Below are 22641 nucleotides of genomic sequence, written 5' to 3'. Positions count from 1 at the left end.
GTCTATTGAAAATTTTGTTCAAGTTTTGTCCCCCACCATTGATATTTTGCAATTTTGGTAATACAAAAATTGTAGTAATGTATAAGGCAGTTTGAGATACTTTTTGCTAAGAAAATTTGAAAGCTGCACCCAAAGGAAAAATATATCTCAAAGTCTGCAACAGTGGATTTGCTGCAAAAAATGTCACATTTTATAACATTTTTTGCAGCAAGCCCGTAGATCATTTTTGCCCGCGTGTAAACTTTTCTGCGATCTGCAGTTCTCACCAACACATATAATGCTGGCCCTTCCCTGAGGTTCTGTTAAGGTTTTTTTTTGTGAAATACAATCAAAAAGCTGTCGGTAATGTCGATAATTGTCGGTAACGGGCAAAAATGTCATACCCCTATATCGCAAAAAATGCAGGAGGACAGTTTTCATGCAGATTCTGATATACTTTCATGCCGCCATGGATCACAATCATGCGACCGCTGGTTGGGTGTGGGCTTGAAAATTAAAATTTAGTTTTATTTGTTTTTTATTATTTACTATTCGGCATGTTTTAATCCCATAAAAATTTAGAATATCTGAAATTTTGCAAACGAACGTCGTGATAAACTTGTCTGTTTTTGAAAAACAAAAATGTACCAAATTTGATCAAATCCTATCTCAAATCTTTGCAAGGAATGTTTAAACAAGATGACGCGAACTCTTCTGTAAAGCACGCAGCCAGTTTTCGGAAATTCGTGCTACCGTACACCATGGCAAGGAAACGGCAAAGAAACATCAACGAGTGAGGCCAATCCGAACCAATCACCGCCAGTTTAGCGAGCCATAATCTCCCAAACAGTTTTTAGCTCTTGGTATTCCACATTCACATTCAGCGGTTGTTTATAAGCTTGAAAAATTCGAGCAGTCGTCCTCCGTGTAAACGTAGTGTGAAGCAGAACTCAACACCGTGCTCTTCAAACTGTACCCTTCGCAAGCGAGAGCCTGATCCTGAGAACAACTCTCCCGCCGCCGCAACGATTCAGCTGAAGTCTGTTTGCTGGGCGCGCACCCGAAGAATGGGCAAAGACAACAGAGACACACACACGGAGGAAAGCAAGGGAGAGGGAGCGAAAACGAATCAAAGAGGAAATTTATGAAAGAAGTAATGAGCGGTGAAGCGGAGCAAAGCAAAACCAAGAGAAAGAGACGAAACCATTCGGTGGCCCACTTGGTCGCGTTCGCTCGCAGCAGGACTTCAGTTCTATTCGAACGGTCTTCGGGAGCGGCACGCAGCATTTTTGTTCCGAGGTTCGGGTCCGACTTCGTCGACGGTAAAAGGGGAGCGAGAGTTGTGTATGTGCGCTGAAGAAGAAGCGGCAGCAGCGTTTGTGTGCAGAAGAGTTCGGGGCTTGAACACATATACGGGGCAAGGAAATTATGAGTTGAAGCTGAATAATAATCAGGAGGAGTAGCGAAGAACGTCGCGACATGCGTTGCGGTGTATTGTGATGAAAAGAAGCTGCGGGGTTCGGTGCAAGTGAGAGTTTGGAGAACACAGAAAAAAGGTTGGAGTTTGCTGGGCATGATCGAGTGAAGCCGAAGAATTAAGAATTGAAGCACGAGTGCGCGCGTAACATGAGATAGAAGAGGAGAAGAGCCAGGCAGTGTGGTTCGAGTGTGTAGTGTGTAAACAAATTTAATGCATCAGTGATATCGGCACAAGTTCCTAACCATCAAGCATTCGAGTAACGAGCGACGTCATCTTGCATCATGTCACCATCGAAGAGCAGCTTCCTGTCAGCGGCAGTGGTGCTGCTGGTCGTAGCGCTAGCCCATGGAGCTCGCCGTCCCCAGCTGAACGCGGAGCTGGAAACAAGTGGCGGCAACGATAGAATGTCAACAACCGATCCGGGACCGCCCCACCGGTTCCACGCAATCTTCCATGCCGCCGCGGCGTCCGCGACGGCCGTCGACTTCAAGTCTTCGCCGGCTGTCGTGGAGAAGATGATGGCGGCCGGTAGTCGGGACCGCGTTGACAACAGAGACAACAACAACGGCAACAAGAACCGTTCAACCAGTAGTACTAGGCAGTGTCGCGAAGGTTGCCTGGAAAAGGTAATTATAATCTCATCAACTAGAGAGATCTACAAAAAAGTACGCGAGATGATCCGGGGAAGGTCATCGATCATCGTGAGCGCACACGTGTGAGCAACGAAAAACCAACTCTTGAACGGTAGTTAGCGGTCATTAGCCGTGAGATACTGACCTCGCTGGGCAGTATCGCGCCAAACGCTCTTGGAGAGCAACCAGCAAAAAAAAAAATCCTGGACGCACTCCAAGCCTGCTGCGATTTGGTCAGAATGAAAAATGAGAGCCACCTTCGCTGTGGTGCGTCAGGTAGAGAGGAACCCGAAAAAAAACCTAGTGAAACGCAATCTGCTTGACAGATGATTTATACCAATGTGAGAGTTCTTCTTCTTGGTTGAACCGCGGGAAAGGTTTTCAGACAGCCAGACAGGGAACAAGTGGCGGAGGGTTTCGAGGGGTACCGAAAACATGATTTTGCTATTTTTTTTCTCTCTCTCTCGGTGTATTTTGTGATGGTAATCCGTGAAACCCGATTTCTCGATGTGGCGCGGCTGCTGCCGCTTGAGATATCAGAAACAAGAAGGGCCATCGGAGATAAACAGCTTCGAGTAGAGTAGCGAGAATGACGGCGAGGTGGCTTAGGCAGGAACAATGGACGGGCTAGAGTCTGATGATCGGGGTTTGAAGGAGAAGATTGTTCTTGAGGACAAACTCTCTCAGATGAGACGATAAGGGGAGTGAGGACCTTTTGTGCACGGGGTTTTGGGACGAGCAAAAAGAAGGGACATTTTCGGTGCGTTGTTGAGTTGCAATACGGAGATCAACGGCGATATTTGCGTAACTTGGTGCGTACGCAAGGAGGATTAGGAGATTGTTAAGCTGGAGATTGTGTTATGTGACACTTTTTGTTGTCGTTCTGCGTTTGAAAAGTGAGCAGCAGGCATTTTTAAAGGTGCATTCTGTTGAAAATTTCGTGTGAATTTTTTTTAGAGAAGAGGGAACAAAAGCTACTTTTGAAATTGACCTTTTAGTAGATTTCTGTAGCTATCCACATCTGTACAAAAATTTGACAAAATTTACGAAAATTCTTCTACACGGATAGAAATCTTGTAAGCATATCCGGTAACTCTATGTTTTCGAATTCGAATTGACAACATTGTTATTCAAAATCGGAAAAAAATGTTGACGATTTTGGAAACATTTTAATATTTACGAATTCGAAAACATAAAGTTACCGAAAAAAAAAACATAAATATTGAAATAACAAGCCATAGTTTCAACATTTGCATAGAAAAAGTGTTTTAAAGTGCATTTTGTACTATTTCAGTTGTTTTGCAATCATAAGTTTTAAAAAAATGTAAAATTTGACGAAAACAAAAACTTTAGCGCAAAAAAAAACACGTTTAGCGATAATAAACATCGAAAATTTTCTATAATTTAAAAGATTTTTTAAATCAACCCAAACATGCTGAAAATGATTCTAAACGCAGGGGAATGCATTTTAAATTGATTTCAACTAATTGCACTAAATTTTTTACTGAAATATTTTTTTTATAGGTTTTTTGAAAATAATTTTTTTTTGTCCTCTGATTTTTCGGGCCAACTTTGAAGGGGGGGAGACAAAAACTTTAAATAAAATTTGTACCAACCTTATTGTTCTTTTTTATTGATCAAGTGTAAAATTTATTTTCAAAACTGTCATCAAAAAAATTACAATTAAAAAAAGGTCAATTTTTAAATTGTATTTTTTTTTCTAAAATTCAGAAAAAGCTTTAAAAGTTTCAAGGCCTACCCTTTCATTACAAGAAAAAATACAAATCTACTATTTTTAGGAATCGACCTGAGACTTACAAAAAATATTGTTTTTTTTTTAAATTGTGTTATTCAATTTCAATTTTTTGAACCATTTAGAATCCAACCACGCATCTAGCCGGCCTTCAATCTTGAAAGTCCCTGAAAATTATTTTGAAAAAATTATGAATTTAAAAAAAAATCATTTTGAAGTAGATGTCTTAATTTTTTTTTTGAAAATTATGGGAAATTGACTTAGAAGTAGGGTTGCCAGTTCAAAATTGCAAAAATCTGGCCACAAACTGAAAACAAATCTGGGGAAATCTGGCAGGCAAATAGGATATGAACAAATTTAAAATCTTGTGAATTTTGGTGGTTTAATTAGTTTTCTGAATCAAAAAGATTGATTTGTACATTTAGTATTAAAACAAAAATGTGCCTAATTTTTCGATTTTCAATTAAACTTGTTGATTTGACTGAAAAAGATGTTCGAAATTGGCAGAAAATAAAAATTCTGTTGAAATCTGTCAAAATTACATATGGAAAGGAGTACATCTTTTATGTCAGTAAATATATGTAACTGTACATCTAAAAATGTGTAATTTTACCACTTTTCTGGTGTAATGTCACGTTTTCAGTCTAAATTGAGGTAAAATTACATCACAAAAGAAGAAATATTCAACCTTGCAAAATTATACCTTCCAAATTTACACAATTTTTGACTGTGCAGACACTTAAAAAATCTAGCTTTATCTGGCAACCTGGCATCTGTGCTTAGAAGTAAAAAAACAAAAAAAAAACAAATTATGAATCTTAAAAAATCATTACACAGTAGATCTCTTAATTTGTTAGAAAATTTTGGAAAATTTACTTGGAAGAAAAAAAAAATAAAAAATCATGAAAAACAGTAAGGCCGTTGCAAATATTTTTTGAAGTTTATGTCCCTCGACTCTGACCAAAGTCGAGGGGGGGGCCAAAAATATAAAAAAGTATAAAAATTGAAATTACGAGCCATGGTTTCAAAATTTTAATGAAAAAAGTGTTTTAAAATGCATTATACAGCTGTCCAGTTGTTTTGTCATCATTAGTTTCCAAAATATCTAAGTATTGACGAAAATTTTATTTTTTGCGAAAAAAAAATTTTTTGCGGTGCTCTACAGCACAATTTCATCAAAATTCAAAACATTTTTAAACAAACCCAAACATGCTAAATATGACTATTAATGCGGAATAATGCATTTTAGATTGTTTTCAGTTGATTAGACTTCTATTATCATTGAAATTTTGAAGTTTTTTGGTAAAATATTTTTTTTGCCCCCTGATTTTTCAGACCAATTTTGAAGGGAGGGGGGCGACATAAACTTTAAAAAATATTTGCAACGGCCTAAATAAGCAAAAAAAAATAATGGTAGTTTGTAGAATAGGCCTAAACCTACAAAAAAAAAAAAAAAAAACAAATTCTAAACAAGTTTAATGTTTAGATTTTGTTACATTTGAAAATGTGTAATTTTACAACTTTTCTGGTGTAATGTCACTTTTTTTTGTCTAAATTGAGGTAGAATTACATCGAAAAAGAGGTAATATTCAACATTTCAAATTTACACAATGTTTTACTTTACAGATATTTAAAAAATCTGGCTTTTCCAGATTTATCTGGCAATCTGGCATCACTGCTTTGAAGTAAAAAAAAAACAAAAAAAAAACAATGATGAATCTTAAAAAATCATTACACAGTAGATTTCTTAAATTTTTAGAAAATTTTGAAATGTTAACTTAGAGTAAAAAAAACTTTTTAAAAAATCTAAAAAGTGGCTGTAAAATTATGAAAAACAGTAAATAAGCAAAAGATAATGATGGTAGTTTGTAGAATCGGCCTAAACCTACAAATAAAAAAAAACAAAATCTTAACAAGTTAAATGCATATAAAAATACAAAAAGTAAATGAAAATTACCACGAGATAGACAAAAAAGTTGCTCAAAATGACTTCCTAAACACGGGAAAAATACAAATTTTCGATAAAAATTGAACAAAAAAATATTCTTATTAATTAAAATTTCTGATATATTTTTGACAGTTGTTTTTTGATAAACGCATAGTTGTCCAACATGAAATTTCATCATTTTTGAGTTGTTCGAACTGAAACTCTACTTTCAGCGAACAGAATTGACCTTTTGTTCTGTGAATTTAAGTAGAACATTTTGAGATGCCTCATGCGAACCGAAAAAAGCCGCAAGAATGTCCCATTTGATACAATTTTTGAAAAGACTGAAGTCACTTTGCTAAATTTGCTAAACATTTTCTCTTATAAAAACTTATTTGAAATCAGAGTTAGCAATCTATTCAGAGTCAGTAATCTTGTCAGAGTCCAAAAAACGAATGTACACGGAGAAAAACGAGTTCCCTAAAATCGTGACAATCGTTCATGAAATTGGAAACAACGAACAAAGTGTTCAAATTTTAGGTACGTTTTTGAGCAACGTTCCATGAAATTTGAACACATTGTTTTTGGTTTCCAATTCCATTTTGACGATTTTGCGAACGCATTTTTCTTCGTGTAGAGTTGTTCAAAATGTATGATTTAAAATATTTTGACCTAAAAAGCCTACAGCAAGAATCATGCATAAAATTGACAATATATTAGAAATTTGTCATATCTTTTCACCAGTCATGTCCCCGAAACGGATTAGAAAAATCTAATTTCTTCTTCAAAGAGATAATGCTCTTCCGACTAATCCTTCTGCGACCTTCCTTGCATTATCCCATTTTACCTGACAATTTAAGCCATTCGCCGCAGCCATTCGCTGTCAAAGTGGCAGAAAATTAATTCATGTTGTCCGCCCATTCCTCCTCTCAATCCCAGCAAAGAAAAAAAGAAATCAGTAAAACCTTTGCAAATTTAAATAATAAAATCAATCATTCGCAGTCAATAACAGCGCTGACCAGGTGCACACTCTGCACTGTGTCCAACCCCCGTCAATACACTAATTTCACGCCGAATGACAGTGGTAAAAGCGGGACCTTCCCGCAGGGAAACCGTTCCGATCAAATTAGTTCCACCCGAGCGTCACCGCGTGTGCGCCAAATGCAGACCCAACCGGTCAGCGTGCAAGCGCGGGTGCATCGACGTCTTGACAGCTCTGACATTTTCGCTCTCTTCTTTGCTCGTCCGACGGGATTAGCACTCACCGGATGCTGCCCTGACGGACTGACACATAAATCATTTTTATTAACCTCAGACCAGCGTGACTCGCATAATTTCAATTTCTTCCCGGGCAGTTTTCTTGTTCTGCAATGTCACCGACGACGCGTCGGGGGACCGTTGACCGACCGTTCTGGAAGTCGAGATGCACTGTTGACGCAATTGTCAATTTGGATTTTTTTTCCAACAATACTGTTTTAAGAACTGTCAACGCGCAGCGTGACCCCATAAGAAATCGGTGACGTTTCGCCTGTCGGCCCGACGCCGACCAACATCGAGTGTTTGCGTCGTGAAAGCAAACGCTCGGCGGAGATGATCCTGCTGACAACAATGACGCTGCCGCTGCCGCGGCAACTGATTGTAATTTATCTCAATATTTTGCATCCTTATTAGTGCAATGATACGTCTGATTGAGCGAAATTTGCTCGCTGTTCAGGGCATTCAACGTGGTGTGATGATAAAAGGGAGGACGGACGGGTCATGTGGGGTTGAGCGAGCGTGATAGTTTCGATTAGTTTCTGTGTTTGTGTTTCTAAAATTAATTTTCCTCCGATTGTGTGTTGTGGTTGTGTGAGTGTGTGACAAAACGCAAAACGTTTTGCATCACGTACGGCACGCCAGCTGGTCTGGTTGGGAAATTGGAATATGTATTACCATCACCGCACAGGAACGCCTTTCCGTTTGGAACCAGGTTGAACTGGGGGTCGATTGCTGGACGGTGCAACGTGCGGACGCCATTTTGGAAGCACTGTGAAAAATTTCACCAACAGATTTGTCGGAAAAAGATTTTGACGTTTCGGATCACTTCTTAGTCTCTTCAGGGTTGCAATCAGCTGTCAAAATGACTAAAGTGACAGCTCTTTGTTTACATATCGAACCCGTTGCGTCTTTTCTCACCGTGCCTTCGGCACGTGTCTTCTCACCACCGTAGCTGATCGATACCACCATGCATGGTGGTTCGCGGTGAATGCACAAGGCTAGAACATTCCGGATTGAGTTTGACTCGAGGCGACCCGTGTGTGTGTGCCATTTGCATCCGCGGTAGGTGATTGAGTGAGCAGCGTTTCGCTCAACCACTGGCTCTTAAGCCGCCCTTAAGCGTTAGCTTCTTGTGCAAGCGTCTTGACAGCTTTCAATATCTTAAACGTAATAGAGCCAGCCACCCTATGTCGGGTCTCAAAACTTTCTCCAAACTCTGCCATAACTCATGGCTTCTTCTGTGGTTGTTCCAGCATCAGCTGGTGCTGCCACCTACATCGTCGTCGCCTGCCGATACGTGTACGCTTTCAATTACTCCAATTAATTAGTGGCCAACATGGCTGTTCGAATTTGTCCGCTTCGATCGGTACAAATGGAGCAGTAGAAGCCACACAGCATCTGATCTGATAGTTGCAATTGTGGTTTACGTCCTCCTCCACCTCACCGGGGTCTGACAAATTGTGTGTTCGGTTTCAATCTATCTCGTACTTGGACTTGGATGAGACACGGAAGGGTTGATGGTTGGGCCGACCACGGCAGTCAGTAGAACTTGGATAATTACAAGCTGTGCGGTGTGGACTCTTTCTCGGTGATTGGAAACGTGTTGAAAGTGACAGGCTGGTGGTCATTCCGGTGGTTACAAGACCAATTACGAACTTTTAACGACAAACGTCAAGTTTGGTTGGAACTCCCGCCGCGAAGCGGCGCCACCATCGTTCAAGGGAAATCATGATTGCGTCAACTCATCACCGATTCCAGCCACGTTCCCAACCCAGTCTGGTCTATTTCTAATAGATTCGCATGATTGACAGCCTCCGCTTGAACCCAGAAGACGCATCGCTTTAATTCGGCTACTTATGCGGCCACGGGGCGTGGCCGACTTGGCATTCTGGGCACGTCCAAGTTTCCCCCTTTTTCACTTCGGGGTTTGCTACCTGAGTCGGATTGATAGTTTCCAGAACGGGAGCATCTTCCACAATGATGATGATTCATCTGCGGGCTAGAATTTTGGCCCGCGGACCGTCAAATCTCGTGACCAGGAGGACAGACAGGCCAAAATCAATCAATCCTGGCGGGGTCTTTCCCTTTTTTAATTCGTTTCGGATGCTGACGACTTTTTGAGCGTGGGCTGGTCCACATGCACGGTACGTGCATGGAATGGACAATCCGGAGGAAATCCGCAAAAAAAGTTGGCTTTGCATGCACGTGGATTTGGCTGCGAACGTGATTACGGAGACAGCCAAACCCGCAACTGGGAGTTTTCTTTGAAGGTTCTGTTCCAATGACAGCAGAAATTCGGCTGAAAAAGTCCAGAAAAGCGGATTTGTGCAACTTAATTGAGTTGTAAACAACCACTTTTGACAGCTGCTTGGCACCAACGCAGCTGTGGTGAGTTTCCATACTCACCACAGCTGTCAAACGGCTTTCGTTCATTGCGGGTGATTCGACTTTTACGTTGATTTTTTTTAAATACGAAAATGGTCAGAAATGCAGCATGAATCTTTCTTTTCGGGTTCTATTCCTCAAAGGGGATTTTTTCACGACTCCGACTTCCACTTCTTACAATTTTTGCGGTTCTTACTCTGGCTTCTGAAGATTTGGTGACTCCAATTCCGACTCCAGCTCTCTACAAAAAACCCCACTCAGCTGATTTTGACTCCAGCAACAACTCTTCAGTCCTGATTCAAAACAAAAAGAAAACAGTCCTGATTCCAACGAAACCTGTCTGCAAAATGTCTGGAAAGTTGTGTTTCTTTAATTTAAATGAATGTAATTGTGGAAGTGCGTGGCCGAATGGTTACGCTGTCCACTTTGTAAGCGGATGATTCTGGGTTCGATTCCCATCTGCTCCAACCTTCCATCGGATGAGGAAGTAAAATGTCGGTCCCGGCCTTGGTTGTTAGGCCGTTAAGTCATTCCAGGTGTAGGAGTCGTCTCCATGCCATAAGTACAAACAACACACCAAACCAAGCCTACTCCGGTGGAATCGCTGGCGGCGGTTGGACTCACAATCCAAAGGTCGTCAGTTCAAACACTGGGGTGGAAGGTTCCTTGGAGTGAAAGAGGTTTGGGTGCTCTCCCCATTCAAGCCTTCGGACTCCTAGGTTCGAGCAGAAACTTGCAATGGAGACCACAAAAGACCCGGGGGTCGTTAATGTGGATGGTTTGTTTTGTTGTAATTGTAAACAACAATTTTGACAGCTACTTGAAACGCAGCTGCATCAAAGTGGTGAATTTAATTACTCACCACAGCTGCCAAACGTCTTTTGCATTGCAGACGATTCTACTTTTACGTTGAGTTTAATAAGGATTTGGTCAACAATGCAGCTTCAAAATTACTGTTTATATTATATTCCTCCCAGGGATACCGAGTCAGTTCTATTCCACCCAGAGATGCCGAATTGGGCAAGTTTTTCATAACGATTTAACGATTTTGATTCAAGCTTCTGAAGATTTAGCGATTTTGACGCAACTCTACCGATTTCGACTCCAAAATCAACTCACACAACTTAGTTGTCAAAAAATAGCCAACTCCAACTCCACAATCTGATCTGATTTCAACCAAACCAAAGTAAACAACAACATTTGACAGCTGCTTGATAGTGACGCAGCTGCCGCAAGGTGATGAATTGTCGCACTCACCACAGCTGTCAAACAGCTTTTCTTCATTATTTTCAAGACCCAGCTCTACCGACTTCGACTCCAACAACAACTCTTAAGTTTTTATTCATACCGAAAACAGCAAGAATTCGGTTACAAAATGTCCAGAAAGTCGTATTTCTTTAACTGAAAATAATTGAAATTCAAACAAAACCTTTTGACAGCTGCTTAATACGCAGCTGCTTGTATTTTGCAAGCAGAACATATACAAACTTTTCGACACCCTCAGCAAACGTCAAATCAATACAAATTGCTGCCGGATCTTTTTCCGGATCCCTCCCGGAAAAAAGGTAAACAAATCACTTCGTGCACACAGCTGTCAAACGGCTCAACGTCGTTTTTGTTTATCGTTGGAAGTCATACCAACTTTAAGTAGAGTTTCTCACCAAACTCTTTTAAAGTAAAACTTTTGTTCAAGTTTAGAAAAGGCTTCGACTTTGGCTTCTTAAAATGTTAGCAATTTGACTCCGGATTTTGAGATTTCGCCAAAAAGTTCAGTCTTGTTTCCAACTAAGATAGCAAGAATCCGGCTTCAAAGTGTCCGGAATGTCGCATTTCTTAATTTCTAATTTAATAAAACTGAACTTAATTCAAATGTAAGCAACAATTTTTGACAGCTCTCTCAATGCAGCTGCAGCAAGGTGGTGAATTTCCTTACTCACCACAGCTGTCAAACGGTCGCTTTTATTTATCGGCGAGCGTCAACAAACTTGAATAGAGTCTTCCACCAAACTCTTTTAAAGCCAACAGCTAACCAATAATTCTCCTTTTTTCCTCTTCCAGCGCTCCATCAAGGACATCCTGTGCACGAACCAGCGGGAATGCGCAATGGTAAGTCATACCTCCGTGACTCTAACCCGCAAACCTCCGAAATGACCAACCGACCAAGAGGGAGCGGGAACCGACATTTGTCGTTTACAGCATCCGTCCAACGCATCGTCTGGTGGTCCCACTTTAATTGAAACTATTCCCGAGGACCGTCGAGTCGGGTTGTGGGTGGCTATCCGACACTACCGCCTCCTAGTGGCGATCATTGAAAGTGATAAGTGACCATTTTCCGGGGGTCGGACTCCAAGTCGGGAAAGTGTAAAACGAGACCGGAAATTGGTGTGTTTTTACAATGTTCCTTCTGGGGGAAACGCCGAGGTTCCGAGTTCAAAAAGCGGGAAGCAATTAAATGTGTTAGTTTTCCTTCCGGACGACCCGTTCACTAGACTTGGGGTCGGGGCCGCGGCGCGACGAGATGACAATTAGACAATGTTTTCCTCGTTCGTCGCCGCGCGCCCCTCTTGTCTGGTTGATGAACCAGGGATGGGGCTGCGCCCCGGGGCCCCTTCGTACGTTGGCTCCGATGGTGACACGCACCGACGGAGTCGGAGCCGTCGTGGGACCCGTTTCGGTTCATTTAACTTTTATATTACGAGCTTGTTTTTCGGGGCCCTCCTGTTCGGTTGACAGGGGCTTTCTACAATCTTAGTGGATTGTAAAAGGGGGCGTTGTGCGCCGGAGTGACGGCCGGGCACATCGGGAGAGTGTAGTTTTGGGTTGTAATAAATTCGATTAATAGTTTCTGGAAGGAAAACGGAACGTAATGTTGGTGGTTGTGTTATTTTTGAGGGAAGTCGCTCAAGTGAGACGAAGTGTTAGGGGCTTGGTTCTTCAAATTGAAAAAGAAAGAGTAATTGAATTGACGTGGTATCAAATTAATAACAATGATGCGGCGCGTCTACGCACTATTGGCGCTGCGATCGCTTGGGAGAGCAGTTTGACAGTTGGGGGCGTTACGCCCCTTTTGTCGTATCTTGTTAATTTATTGGAGTAAAACTTCCAATAAAATCGTCTTATCAAAACATTTGTACCCTTTTGCCCGGGTAACATTCCGGGCACGTTGACCACGTCGAAGTTATCGCTCCGTCCCACCAGAGTACAAACCTGTGCACCTGTGCACACACTTTCTTGGGTTATCTCGAAAACATCGTTCTAATTTATGGCGCGCCAGTGGTTTAAGGGGTCTCTGCAGGAGCCAAAACTCATCTTCCGTGGACCAGCGCAGACTCGCGGGGAGGGGTGAAACTGGATTTTCGTTTTAGGTTTTTTCGTTGGTAGCTAATAAACAAATCTTGGACGCCGGCGAACGACCGCGCGTGAAGGAGGGTTTGATAATTTATTAGGAGGAGGGCGCATTCGGAGGATTCTTAAAACAAACGGGGCGCGGTTGAAAGGGGCGCGCGGGACGCTACCAGGTCGATGTCATAAAAATAAATGAGGTTGAAAACGAGAGCGAAGGGACGGGAATACACAAAAAATAAATACCCGCCAGATAAGGGAATGCCTTCTTGGGAAGGCGCAGTCTAGCCGGGTCTAGTCGTTGGTCATTTCGGAGAAATTCCCTCGTCCCTTTTATTTTGGGCGACCCTTCTTTCGTCAGAAGTTCTCTAACCGGTCCTTCGTTCTAGAGTGCTGGGACGTGTGCAACCGTAACCACCAGATCCGCAAGGAGAACGAGCTGACGCACCGCCTGCTGCTCAGCCTGAGCCGCATGATCCGGAACGAATCGGTCGTGACGGCCGACATCGAGTGGACCACACCGGAGGAGCTGCTGGAGCACCAGCCGCATCCGCAGGCCGTAGTGCCGTCGCCACTCGCCGCGAGTGAAAACGTCGAGCGGTTGTCACGGATCGCGCGGGATGGCGCCGCCAACTCGAGTGCCGTGTCCCGGATAATCCAGGCGTTGAGCCAATCGACGGCGTCGCTGCAGGAGCTGAAGTCGACGAGCGGAAGCTCGGAGCAGCAGCAAAGCTTCCACCAGTGTCTGGTGTCGTGGGAGATCTCCGGCGGAGGTTTGACCGGGAATCTGCTTACCGAAACGGCCAAGGTTGAGCTGTCGCTGTGGCCAAACACCAAGTATCACGTGCACGTGACGTGTCGGAATAAGGTTGGTACCATTTTTTATCTCTTTTAACGTGTGGCTTTGGATAATTCAAATTGCTCTCTGTGTTATCCAAAATTAGAAGAACTCTCGAATTTAATTATCCTTAACGTTATCCATGAACTATCCTGATTGGCTAACTTCTGAGTTCTTTGTCTTCCGAAAACCGGAGGAAACCTCTTTTATCCGATTGCAATTGGTGTATGTGCAGAAACGGGCAAAACTTCGTGCAAAACGCTTCATACTGAACAAAAAACTTTAAAAAATACCCACAACAGGTTACAAAACAAATTATTACAAGAAAAAAAGTCACGCTTGTGCTTGAACCACCTCCTTTTTTATGTAAACAAAGAAGGATCATTCGAAAATCGCGTTACGCGTTCTCTCTTTTCACCACCCAGATCTGAAGTTTCGATTATCCAAAGATTCATCTCCTTTAGGCATTTTTTTGAAATTTGCAAAAAATGGCCTGAGGGGGCGCTTTATCTTTTTCATGAAGGCGCAGCACAAATCGGCAACTTGGCAAATTTGCAAAATGCAATGTTTCTCTTGGGCCCTGCTGAGGGCGCCAAATTGTTTAAGGAGGGCGACATTTTTTGTAAAGAACTTGTTAGTCGACGACTAACCTCGACTAACCTACAGCTCAGCCCTGGATTCAATAATTGAAATTTTTCCGAGGCCTTCGGATAATCGAGTCAGGACTGTATAAAATCTGGTTTTCATGCTAACTATTATTTGACAGCCGGAAATCCCGCTTTACCTTATCTAATATGTATGCCTTGGTGGTGAATTCAAAATTTGCTGTGGTGAGTTTCTATCCGTATAGAGTTATCTAAGCCCGATCTCACGCACACTAGCACGCCATTTGTTTTGCTGGAGGGTACAAAATTTAACCTCAATCTTTTTCGTGTACGTACACGCAATACATGCGCACGTAAATAACTCTAGAAATTGGCAAGATATTTATGTTTAGTTATTGATTTGTGGTTAAGTTTGCTGTTTTTTAAAAGAAATAAGCAGCTGCTATTCTGTGGATGAGCCACATAATTCTAGATTTTAATAAGGTTTGATAAACAAATGTAAACATTCAATGTGTATCCCCCTCACACCGTATGTCAATTTCCAGTGGAGAAAGCGGAATACGCTCATTGTTTACATTTGAAAGACAAATCATATCAGGAGTTTTTTTTAGATAGATCCAATAAACCAAATTTCCAGTTCTTGCTTTTTGAAACCGCCTTGAGTCAGGGGTATTAAAAAACACCCAAAAAGCAAAAACTGAAAATTTGGTTTGTTGGATCTATCTAAAAAAACTCTCGATATTGATAATCGTTATCTGCAAAACAATCTGGGTTTTCCAACGAGTTGGTTGATTTTTTTTGGTTGATAGCGATTATCCGAATAACATTTTCAGGATGCGCTGTCAATTCAATGATAATATTTATTTAAGATAAATTTCCGTTAGTAACCCGGATAAAAATTGAAGGATTATCCGGATTGACAACATGTAAAATTGTCATAATGAATTAAAAGTTATCTGTTAGACTATTGGTTGATGGTTGATTTTTAAAAGATTGTTTTTGCGTATTTTCATTAAATCTCATGGATCAAGACTATCCAGAATCAAGGTAGCATGATAAGCTTTTATCCAAGAAGCAATATCCGGAGTGATTATCCATATATTTATTTATATTTAAATTGTCTACATTAAGCTTGGCTAAGAGTGTTCAAGCTAGCCAGATTGACATCAGATTGACAGAATAAATGTCTTAACATTCAATTAATTTAGTCTCCTTTCTAGAATTGCAAATGCAATCCTGGATTGAAAGGTTGGATAATTTTCAAGTCTCCATACCTCAATTTCTGAAGTTGGATAATCCGAATCACACTTGGATAATTTAATCAGAAAGAATGATCAGGTTCAGTTCAGAATCCGGATCCTTTACCGATGGTAGTTTCAGTTATCCGTTGCTTTTATCATACCAGGTTCGATTATCCGTATCTATTCGGATAATCGAATCTTCAACAATATTCATACTGGGGCTTTCAGAGCCTAATGATGACAGCTCATATGATTCAAAATGGTCTGGAAATGAGTAATCCAAGATGGCGGCCAAAACGTCGCTGGTAGTATTTTGGACTTTGGAAAATCGGATCACTGACAAGTTATTTTCAGGGATTTGACACTAGAGATCCTAAATAAGGAGACTGGTCGAAGTGAATTTGACGTACCCAAACAGACACGAGTTTGACGTATCCAAACGAGCATTTGCCTTTACGCTTAGCAAAACTTATCAGTGTTGCCAAGCTCAAAACATACGTTGCCAGATCGATTAAGCCAGCTTAGACCAGTCTCCCTATTTAGGGTCTCTATTTGACACTCATGCAGTTTCCTGAAGTCCCCGCCAGAGGCGCTGTCAATATTGTTTACGTATTATTTTTGAAATGGTCGTATGAAATAAATACATAAATTTTGTTCACACAATTATTTTTTTTACTGGTTTTTTTACTTTAAGCAAATATTTGCGACATTTATTACCTAATTTTTCCATATTTAATTAGGTCAATGAAACAAAGTTCTACTTGACGATACAATACAACCAAACTCACTAAATTTAAATAAAAATCTTAATAGCTTAAATTACCTTGAAATAAAATTCCTGACCGTTGATTTAAAATGAATTGAATACTAATAAAATTTCAGTAAAAAAAGCTTTAAACTAGCTGTCACTGAACACCACAGTGCTGATATGCCAAAATTAGGTGCTTGACTGAATTAAATTCTGTTCCCGTAGTTGTCCCCTGAGATTAAATTTAAAAAAGAAAAAAAGGTTAAAAAAGTTTTTATTTTTGTTATTTACGAGGTTATTTATGAAAAAAAACTTGGTTCGATCTTGGTTCGATTTTGACTTCACTCACTTTATATGTGGATGACAGTCGTGACGTAGCCGTGGTTATTTTGGGTGTTTTTTTAAATTTTTCTTTCTTTAACAAAAAAAAATCGGGTTCTGCGACCCCATTTTAGATTTATTTTTTAAGTTGATTGCCTATTTAAATACTTAATGCATTTTTTCAACATTTCATTTAGACGCCATAAAAAAAATTCTAAATCACTTTAAGTAATTTGGGGGTCATACTTTGGCTCAAAAATAAAAAAAAAAATTAATGCGATAAAAACATGATTCGTGATTTGATTATCCGAAGATTTTAATTTCCTAAGTGGATTTTTTTCAGAATCTTCGGATAATCGAGTCTGGACTGTAAAAAAAAATTAGAACAGATTTTTGTATTATTATTATTCGATTACCCGAATCACAGTGGATAATCAAACCTTTGGATAATCAAAAGCTTGGATAGAAAGGATAATCGAGGATGAAGATATCGTTACGTTACGTGGCAAACAGAGTTCATCTGGAAAGGACTGAGATATCATAAAACATTCCAAAGCATGGATCATGGCTAGTGCATAATTGAACCACAGTTCAGACTTGTCCCAAGATCGGAAAAAAATCTTCGGATAATCATGACCCTTGAAAATAATCCAAAAATGTTTTTGAAATTTAAAATTCAAGCTTGTGGACATAATAATGATAAAATATAGAGATAACCACTTAAATTTGACTGAAATGGGGTAGCAGGAATCGAATTTAATATTTAAAGTGAGAAAATTAAAAAAAGACTTTTTTCTTGTGATTTGATTATCTATTTGAAGTTTGTAGCGTTTCTGTAGGATAATCGTAGCTTCGGAAAATCAAAGTTCGGATAATCGAACTTCAGATAAAAGAAACCTTGGATAATCTAATCTGAACTGTTGCGTCTTCTTGGATAGTATCTCTTGTTGTTATCCAGATTGACAGGCTGGACAGTGATTCGATTATCCGAAGTATTTTTGGAGCTATATTTTAGATAGAAGACTCAAACTTTGACAAAAAATGTGACTCGATTATCCCAAGATTCAATTTTTTGAAGTGAAATTTATGCAAGTCTTCGGAAAATCAAAAAATGGATTTCAGAAATTCCTTGTTACAAGATTTCAAGCCAGTTAGGTGTTAGTGCCAGGATAACGATTTAGTTATTTGGATAGTATTTCGGATAAACTTCTGGATCATACTTTAAGGACAGCTTAACAAGTCTAATATTGAATTTTCATTATCCAAAGTCACTCCTCTAATTATAATTTACACCAAAACTCCCAATATGCGAAAAAGGAGGAATTTCTAATGAAATTTACGACTTTTTCGCGAGCTCGGTTGGTTTGGTGTTAAAACTCTACATTTCATTGCTACCGAAAGTATTTCAACCAATTCTAACCTCAACCTTCCCCCAATTTCCCCTTCTTCCCCCTCACAGGAAACCGACCAGCTGATCCGGTCAGCGCCGCTTCTGATCGACACCAGCGAAGCCGTGATCGTGAGCCTTCAGGGCACGACGACCACCACCACCACCACCACGATGCGACCCCTCGCGATCAACTCCGTCATCGAGGAGATCGACGTGATCCAGGAGGCGAGCTCGTTCACCGACGGCGATCCGATCTCGCCGCTGCAAACGCTGCACCAGAAGCAGCCGGCGCGGCCCCACCTGTGGCCGATCTACAGCAGCGCCGAGCTGCCGGAAAACTCCAAGGAGATCGTCATCCTGGGGGTGTTTGTGGCGATCCTGGCCTTCGTGCTGATCGTGCTCACCGTGGTGATTCTGGTCCGGCGGAAGCAGGACGCGATCGAGGACCGCGAGCTGCTCATCGAGAGCGAAGTGCTGCCCAAGATTCTGCACGTTTGATAGGACGCCGGCAGCGATGCGGACGAGTACGAGAGGTGTTTTCTGTAAATAGCTATACTCTTGCCTTTTTTTCATTTCCTCAACGAACCCGCTTCCTACTTTTTCCTACTTAGCGAAACCAGCGCATAATTTAATCATGTGAATCCCAAAAAAGATAAAAACTCTGTATAAATTATTTAGATATTATCCAAACACTCACAAACACAAAACCACTCTTTGTTAGGCTTCTCGAAAATTTGTTAGTTATTGCAAACGTTCTTGGCAACGACGACGACGAAGATATTGTGAACCATACATGAGATGCAAACAAAAAAGAATAAAACTATAAAGAAGAGTGTGGCAGAGCAGTGAAGCGAGAGCAGGCTAGCGAGGGTATAACATTGTTAATGAGAGAGAAAGAGAAAGTAACGAAGAAAGAGAGAATTAAAAAGATACTAGTCCTTGTGAATGTGAATGAGGGTGAGTGTGAGTGAGAGAATGAGAAGAAAAGGAGCGATACGAAGAAGAGTAGTAGGCGGTGGAAGAAGGAAAGGCTTAAAGAGATAATTAAGAGAGCGAAAGAGAGAAAAAGAGAGGGAATGAGAGAAATTTTATCAAAGTTACTAGGAAAAAAGAAATAAAAATTCTGACGTAAATTAAAAAAAGTGAATTATTGTAAAATAGGCAAAACAAAACCAATCATTACATGTGTACATTGTGTAAAAAGACTGAAAATAATGTAAAATAAAATCATCGGAATAATGAATCAACAAAACATAATTCGCCCGTGTTTGACTGTTTATTTGCGCTTGAGAAATCCATTTAGCGAAATTTATAAGAATTTTCGGAAAAAAAAACATTTACGAAGGGTAAGTACAGTCCAGACTTGAATATCCGAAGTAGAGCTGGGACTTCGGATATCCGGATAACTTGCAGCATTGATAATTCTATTAGAACTCATACATGCCAGCTTTGACTCTTGATTGTGGTGTATTCAAAAGACCTTAAATTCTGTATCACATGATACATTTTTATTCTTAAATCTGTTTTTGGTTCATCAAACATTGTTATCCAAATAATTTTCAGCACTGATACGATATTCGTACATCTCTTTTGATTTGGTTTGATTGAAAAGATGATATAGAAAAAATGTAAATTATCCGGATATCCGATGTCGCAGCTCTACACACTAAAAAATAATGAATATTACACTTAACGGAATTTACTATTCGACGTAAAAAATAATCATGTAAACGAGATTATGATGTGAATTTACATTTGATTTGACACAAAATGTCAAAATTTCTATTGGAAAAGTGAAGCACAACTTCTGATGTGACAATACATCTATTTTGACCTGATTTTACATTATATTTGATGCACATAACTGGAGCGTGTTTTAAGATGTAACGTTACATCAAATATAATGTAATAGCACGTGTTTATTTCTCACGCGCCTGAAGTTGAAACGTCAAATCGTTGTGCATGTTTGGCATGGAGAATATTTTTTTCCGCTGGGGAACCGCAAAAAGCTTTGAATCTACCACAACAAGGCCTGGATTGCATGATTAAAAAGCTGACAGAGGTAAGTTTTAATGTGCGCGGTTCGATCCCAACGAAAAGTGCAGCTTGTTTGTTTTCTTTTTGTTTCAGGTTACAGTTTTACATTTTTATCCGGAAGAGTAGCCACGGAACTGCTGCCGGGGAAACCAAACATTCGATGGTCTAAGCAGCCAACTTAAAACGGCTGCTACTTCAAGAAAGTGGCCTGACCCAGAATACCGAAAGTTTAGAAGGAAGAAGCAGCAAAAATTAAAGAAGTGTGATGTTTGTGGCGGAATCTGATTAAAGGTGATGAATGGAACAAGCAGGAAGAGGAAGGCTCAGTGTTTATGTGCTAATCGTTGAATTGGTGACTAGATAAATGTGGAAGTGTAAATAACAATGGAAACTTAATAAAATCATTCAAAACAACCAAATTTTGATTTATTCCTGAGACTATCTAGAAAATGTTTTGCACCATACGTCATCATTTCTACCGATAAATGTAAAATTATACTATTATAGTTAGTTTTCAATATCGTGTAATTTTACATTCTTATGTAATATTACGTCTTTTTTGACGCTCCAGTTATGTGCATCAAATTAGACGGAATATTACACGGCTTTTTCTTAGTGTGTAGTCTAAAGGGCTTGGAAAAATTTCGCTTCGGAAAATCGAATCACGACAAAAACTATCTTTTTTTCGTTATATTATTTTTGGTTGTCGATCTTTAGTATGACCCCTTAACTACTCTAAAGTGATTTAGAATTGGTAAACCCAAGATGGCGGCCAAAATGGTGGCGATGAAATATTGAATAAATGCATTTTGTAATTTAATAGACAATCAACTATTCTACTTTTACTGAAATGGGGTCGCACTACTCGAATTTGATGTTAAAAACAAGAAAATAACAAAAGAAAAAAAAGGTTAGTGATTCGATTATCCGAAGTTCGATACAAACCTTCGGATAATCGAAATTTCGGATAATTGAGACTGTATAAAAAACGCCTAAATAATTTCACTTCGACGTCGTCGTGCTATCTTGTCGTACCCGCCCTTTCGACGTTTCGAGAAAAACGCGTTTTAATGTTTGACCTTGAATAAACAAAAACGAAAGCTCATAATGTAAACAATAACAAACACGTTTTGTTTGGCTGACCATTATGTGCATTGTCCCGAAGTTTGGTTGAAGTTGGTTGCTGGAGTTTCGAGTTATAATTACAAATGTTTACGGTAGTCTAACTTGTACGTGCGTCAAACGCGTTCTGACCTGAAATCCCTTTGGCTAGTTGTCGCACTTACATCAGTTTTCAGAGAGTGACATGATAGCACAACAAGATTGAAACTTCTTTAATATGTAAAGTGACAAAAATGCACGCAGTTTTTTTTCGGATTTCGTTGAATATCTCAGGATTGAAATCGAATTTTGGGGATCTGTGAAGGTCAAAAGGTGAGGCATTGTGAGCCGCACAAAATGGCGTTCTTAACTCAATTTGGTCCAAAATGCACGTACGACAAGATAGCACAAAGGCGACGACTTGTCTGTTAAAGCGGTATACGCACTTCGGAAGGAAGCGATCAAGAAAAAAAATCAAATGGGCAGCAGCGGGAGCGAAAACAAGCCAGAAAGGGTGAAGAAAATCCCCAAAAAATCGTTTCCTCTCCTTTGTTCTGCTGTTTTGAAAGCCATTTCTTGACCCTTTTTCTTAGGAGGTGCGTATTGGCCCTAACTTTGATCAAAAAAATCAAATAATTTTTTTAATCAATGATCTGTCTATAACCAACATTACGGGAGTTTTTTTTTAAAAGGTCATATTAACAAATGAATCACAATAGTCTATTTTCTACCTAGAATTTTCCGTTTCGGGGTTTATGAAATAACTAACAATGATTCAGCCAAACAAATATAAAAATAAATTTAAGAAAAAAATGTGTAATTCTGGGATGTTCTGCTTTTGTTCATGAAGCAAATTAATTAGAAAAATAGAGATGAATTAAATTGATGTTTTATTTTGTTTATACCAAAAGTAACTGACGTTTGAGAAAAATATTCAAAAAGGCATTGAGGGAGATTTAAAAAAAAAATACTTTTGATCAAAAAATACTGAGTGGTGCGTTTCCTTCATACATATTGTAACATATTTTGAGATAAAAAAAAAGATTTTTTTCTAAAAATTTCAAAGCAAAAATATAATTTTCAGTTGCTTACGAGCAATTCTCTACGAAATCGGTATTTTTTCAAGAATTTTAATTTTTGTACTTTTTAATCCTACTGAAACTTGTTTGGTGCCTTCGGTATGCCCAAAGAAGCCATTTTGCATCATTAGTTTGTCCATATAATTTTCCATACAAATTTGGCAGCTGTCCATACAAAAATGATGTATGAAATTTAAAATTCTGTATCTTTTGAAGGAATTTTCTGATCGATTTGGTATCTTCGGTAAAGTTGTAGGTGTGGATATGGACTACACTGAAAAAAAATTATACACGGTAAAATTTTTTTTGGTTATTTTTTATTTAACTTTTTATCACTAAAACTTGATTTGCAAAAAAAAAACAATTTTTTATTTTTTTTCATTTCTTGATATGTTTTAGTGGACATCAAATGCCAACTTTTCAGAAATTTCCAGGTTGTGCAAAAAATCTTTGACCGAGTTATGAATTTTGTAATCAATACTGATTTTTTCAAAAAATCGAAAAATTGGTCACAAAAATTTTTCAA

General features: G+C 39.5%; 1 protein-coding gene across 1 annotated transcript; it reads left to right on the top strand.

The window, feature by feature from the left end:
- Positions 1 to 1238: 1238 nt before the first annotated feature.
- LOC120413737 (uncharacterized) lies at positions 1239 to 19155 on the top strand. The gene is made up of 4 exons (XM_039574662.2): positions 1239 to 2085; positions 11472 to 11519; positions 13147 to 13623; positions 17968 to 19155. The coding sequence occupies exons 1-4, from the start codon at positions 1741 to 1743 to the stop codon at positions 18394 to 18396; spliced, it is 1299 nt and encodes a 432-aa protein (XP_039430596.1). The 5' UTR covers positions 1239 to 1740; the 3' UTR covers positions 18397 to 19155.
- The last annotated feature ends 3486 nt before the right edge of the window (positions 19156 to 22641 follow it).

Source organism: Culex pipiens, chromosome 1, assembly GCF_016801865.2.
Source record: "Culex pipiens pallens isolate TS chromosome 1, TS_CPP_V2, whole genome shotgun sequence".
Classification (NCBI taxonomy): Eukaryota; Metazoa; Arthropoda; class Insecta; order Diptera; family Culicidae; genus Culex; species Culex pipiens.
This window is presented reverse-complemented; position numbering and strand designations above follow the sequence as displayed.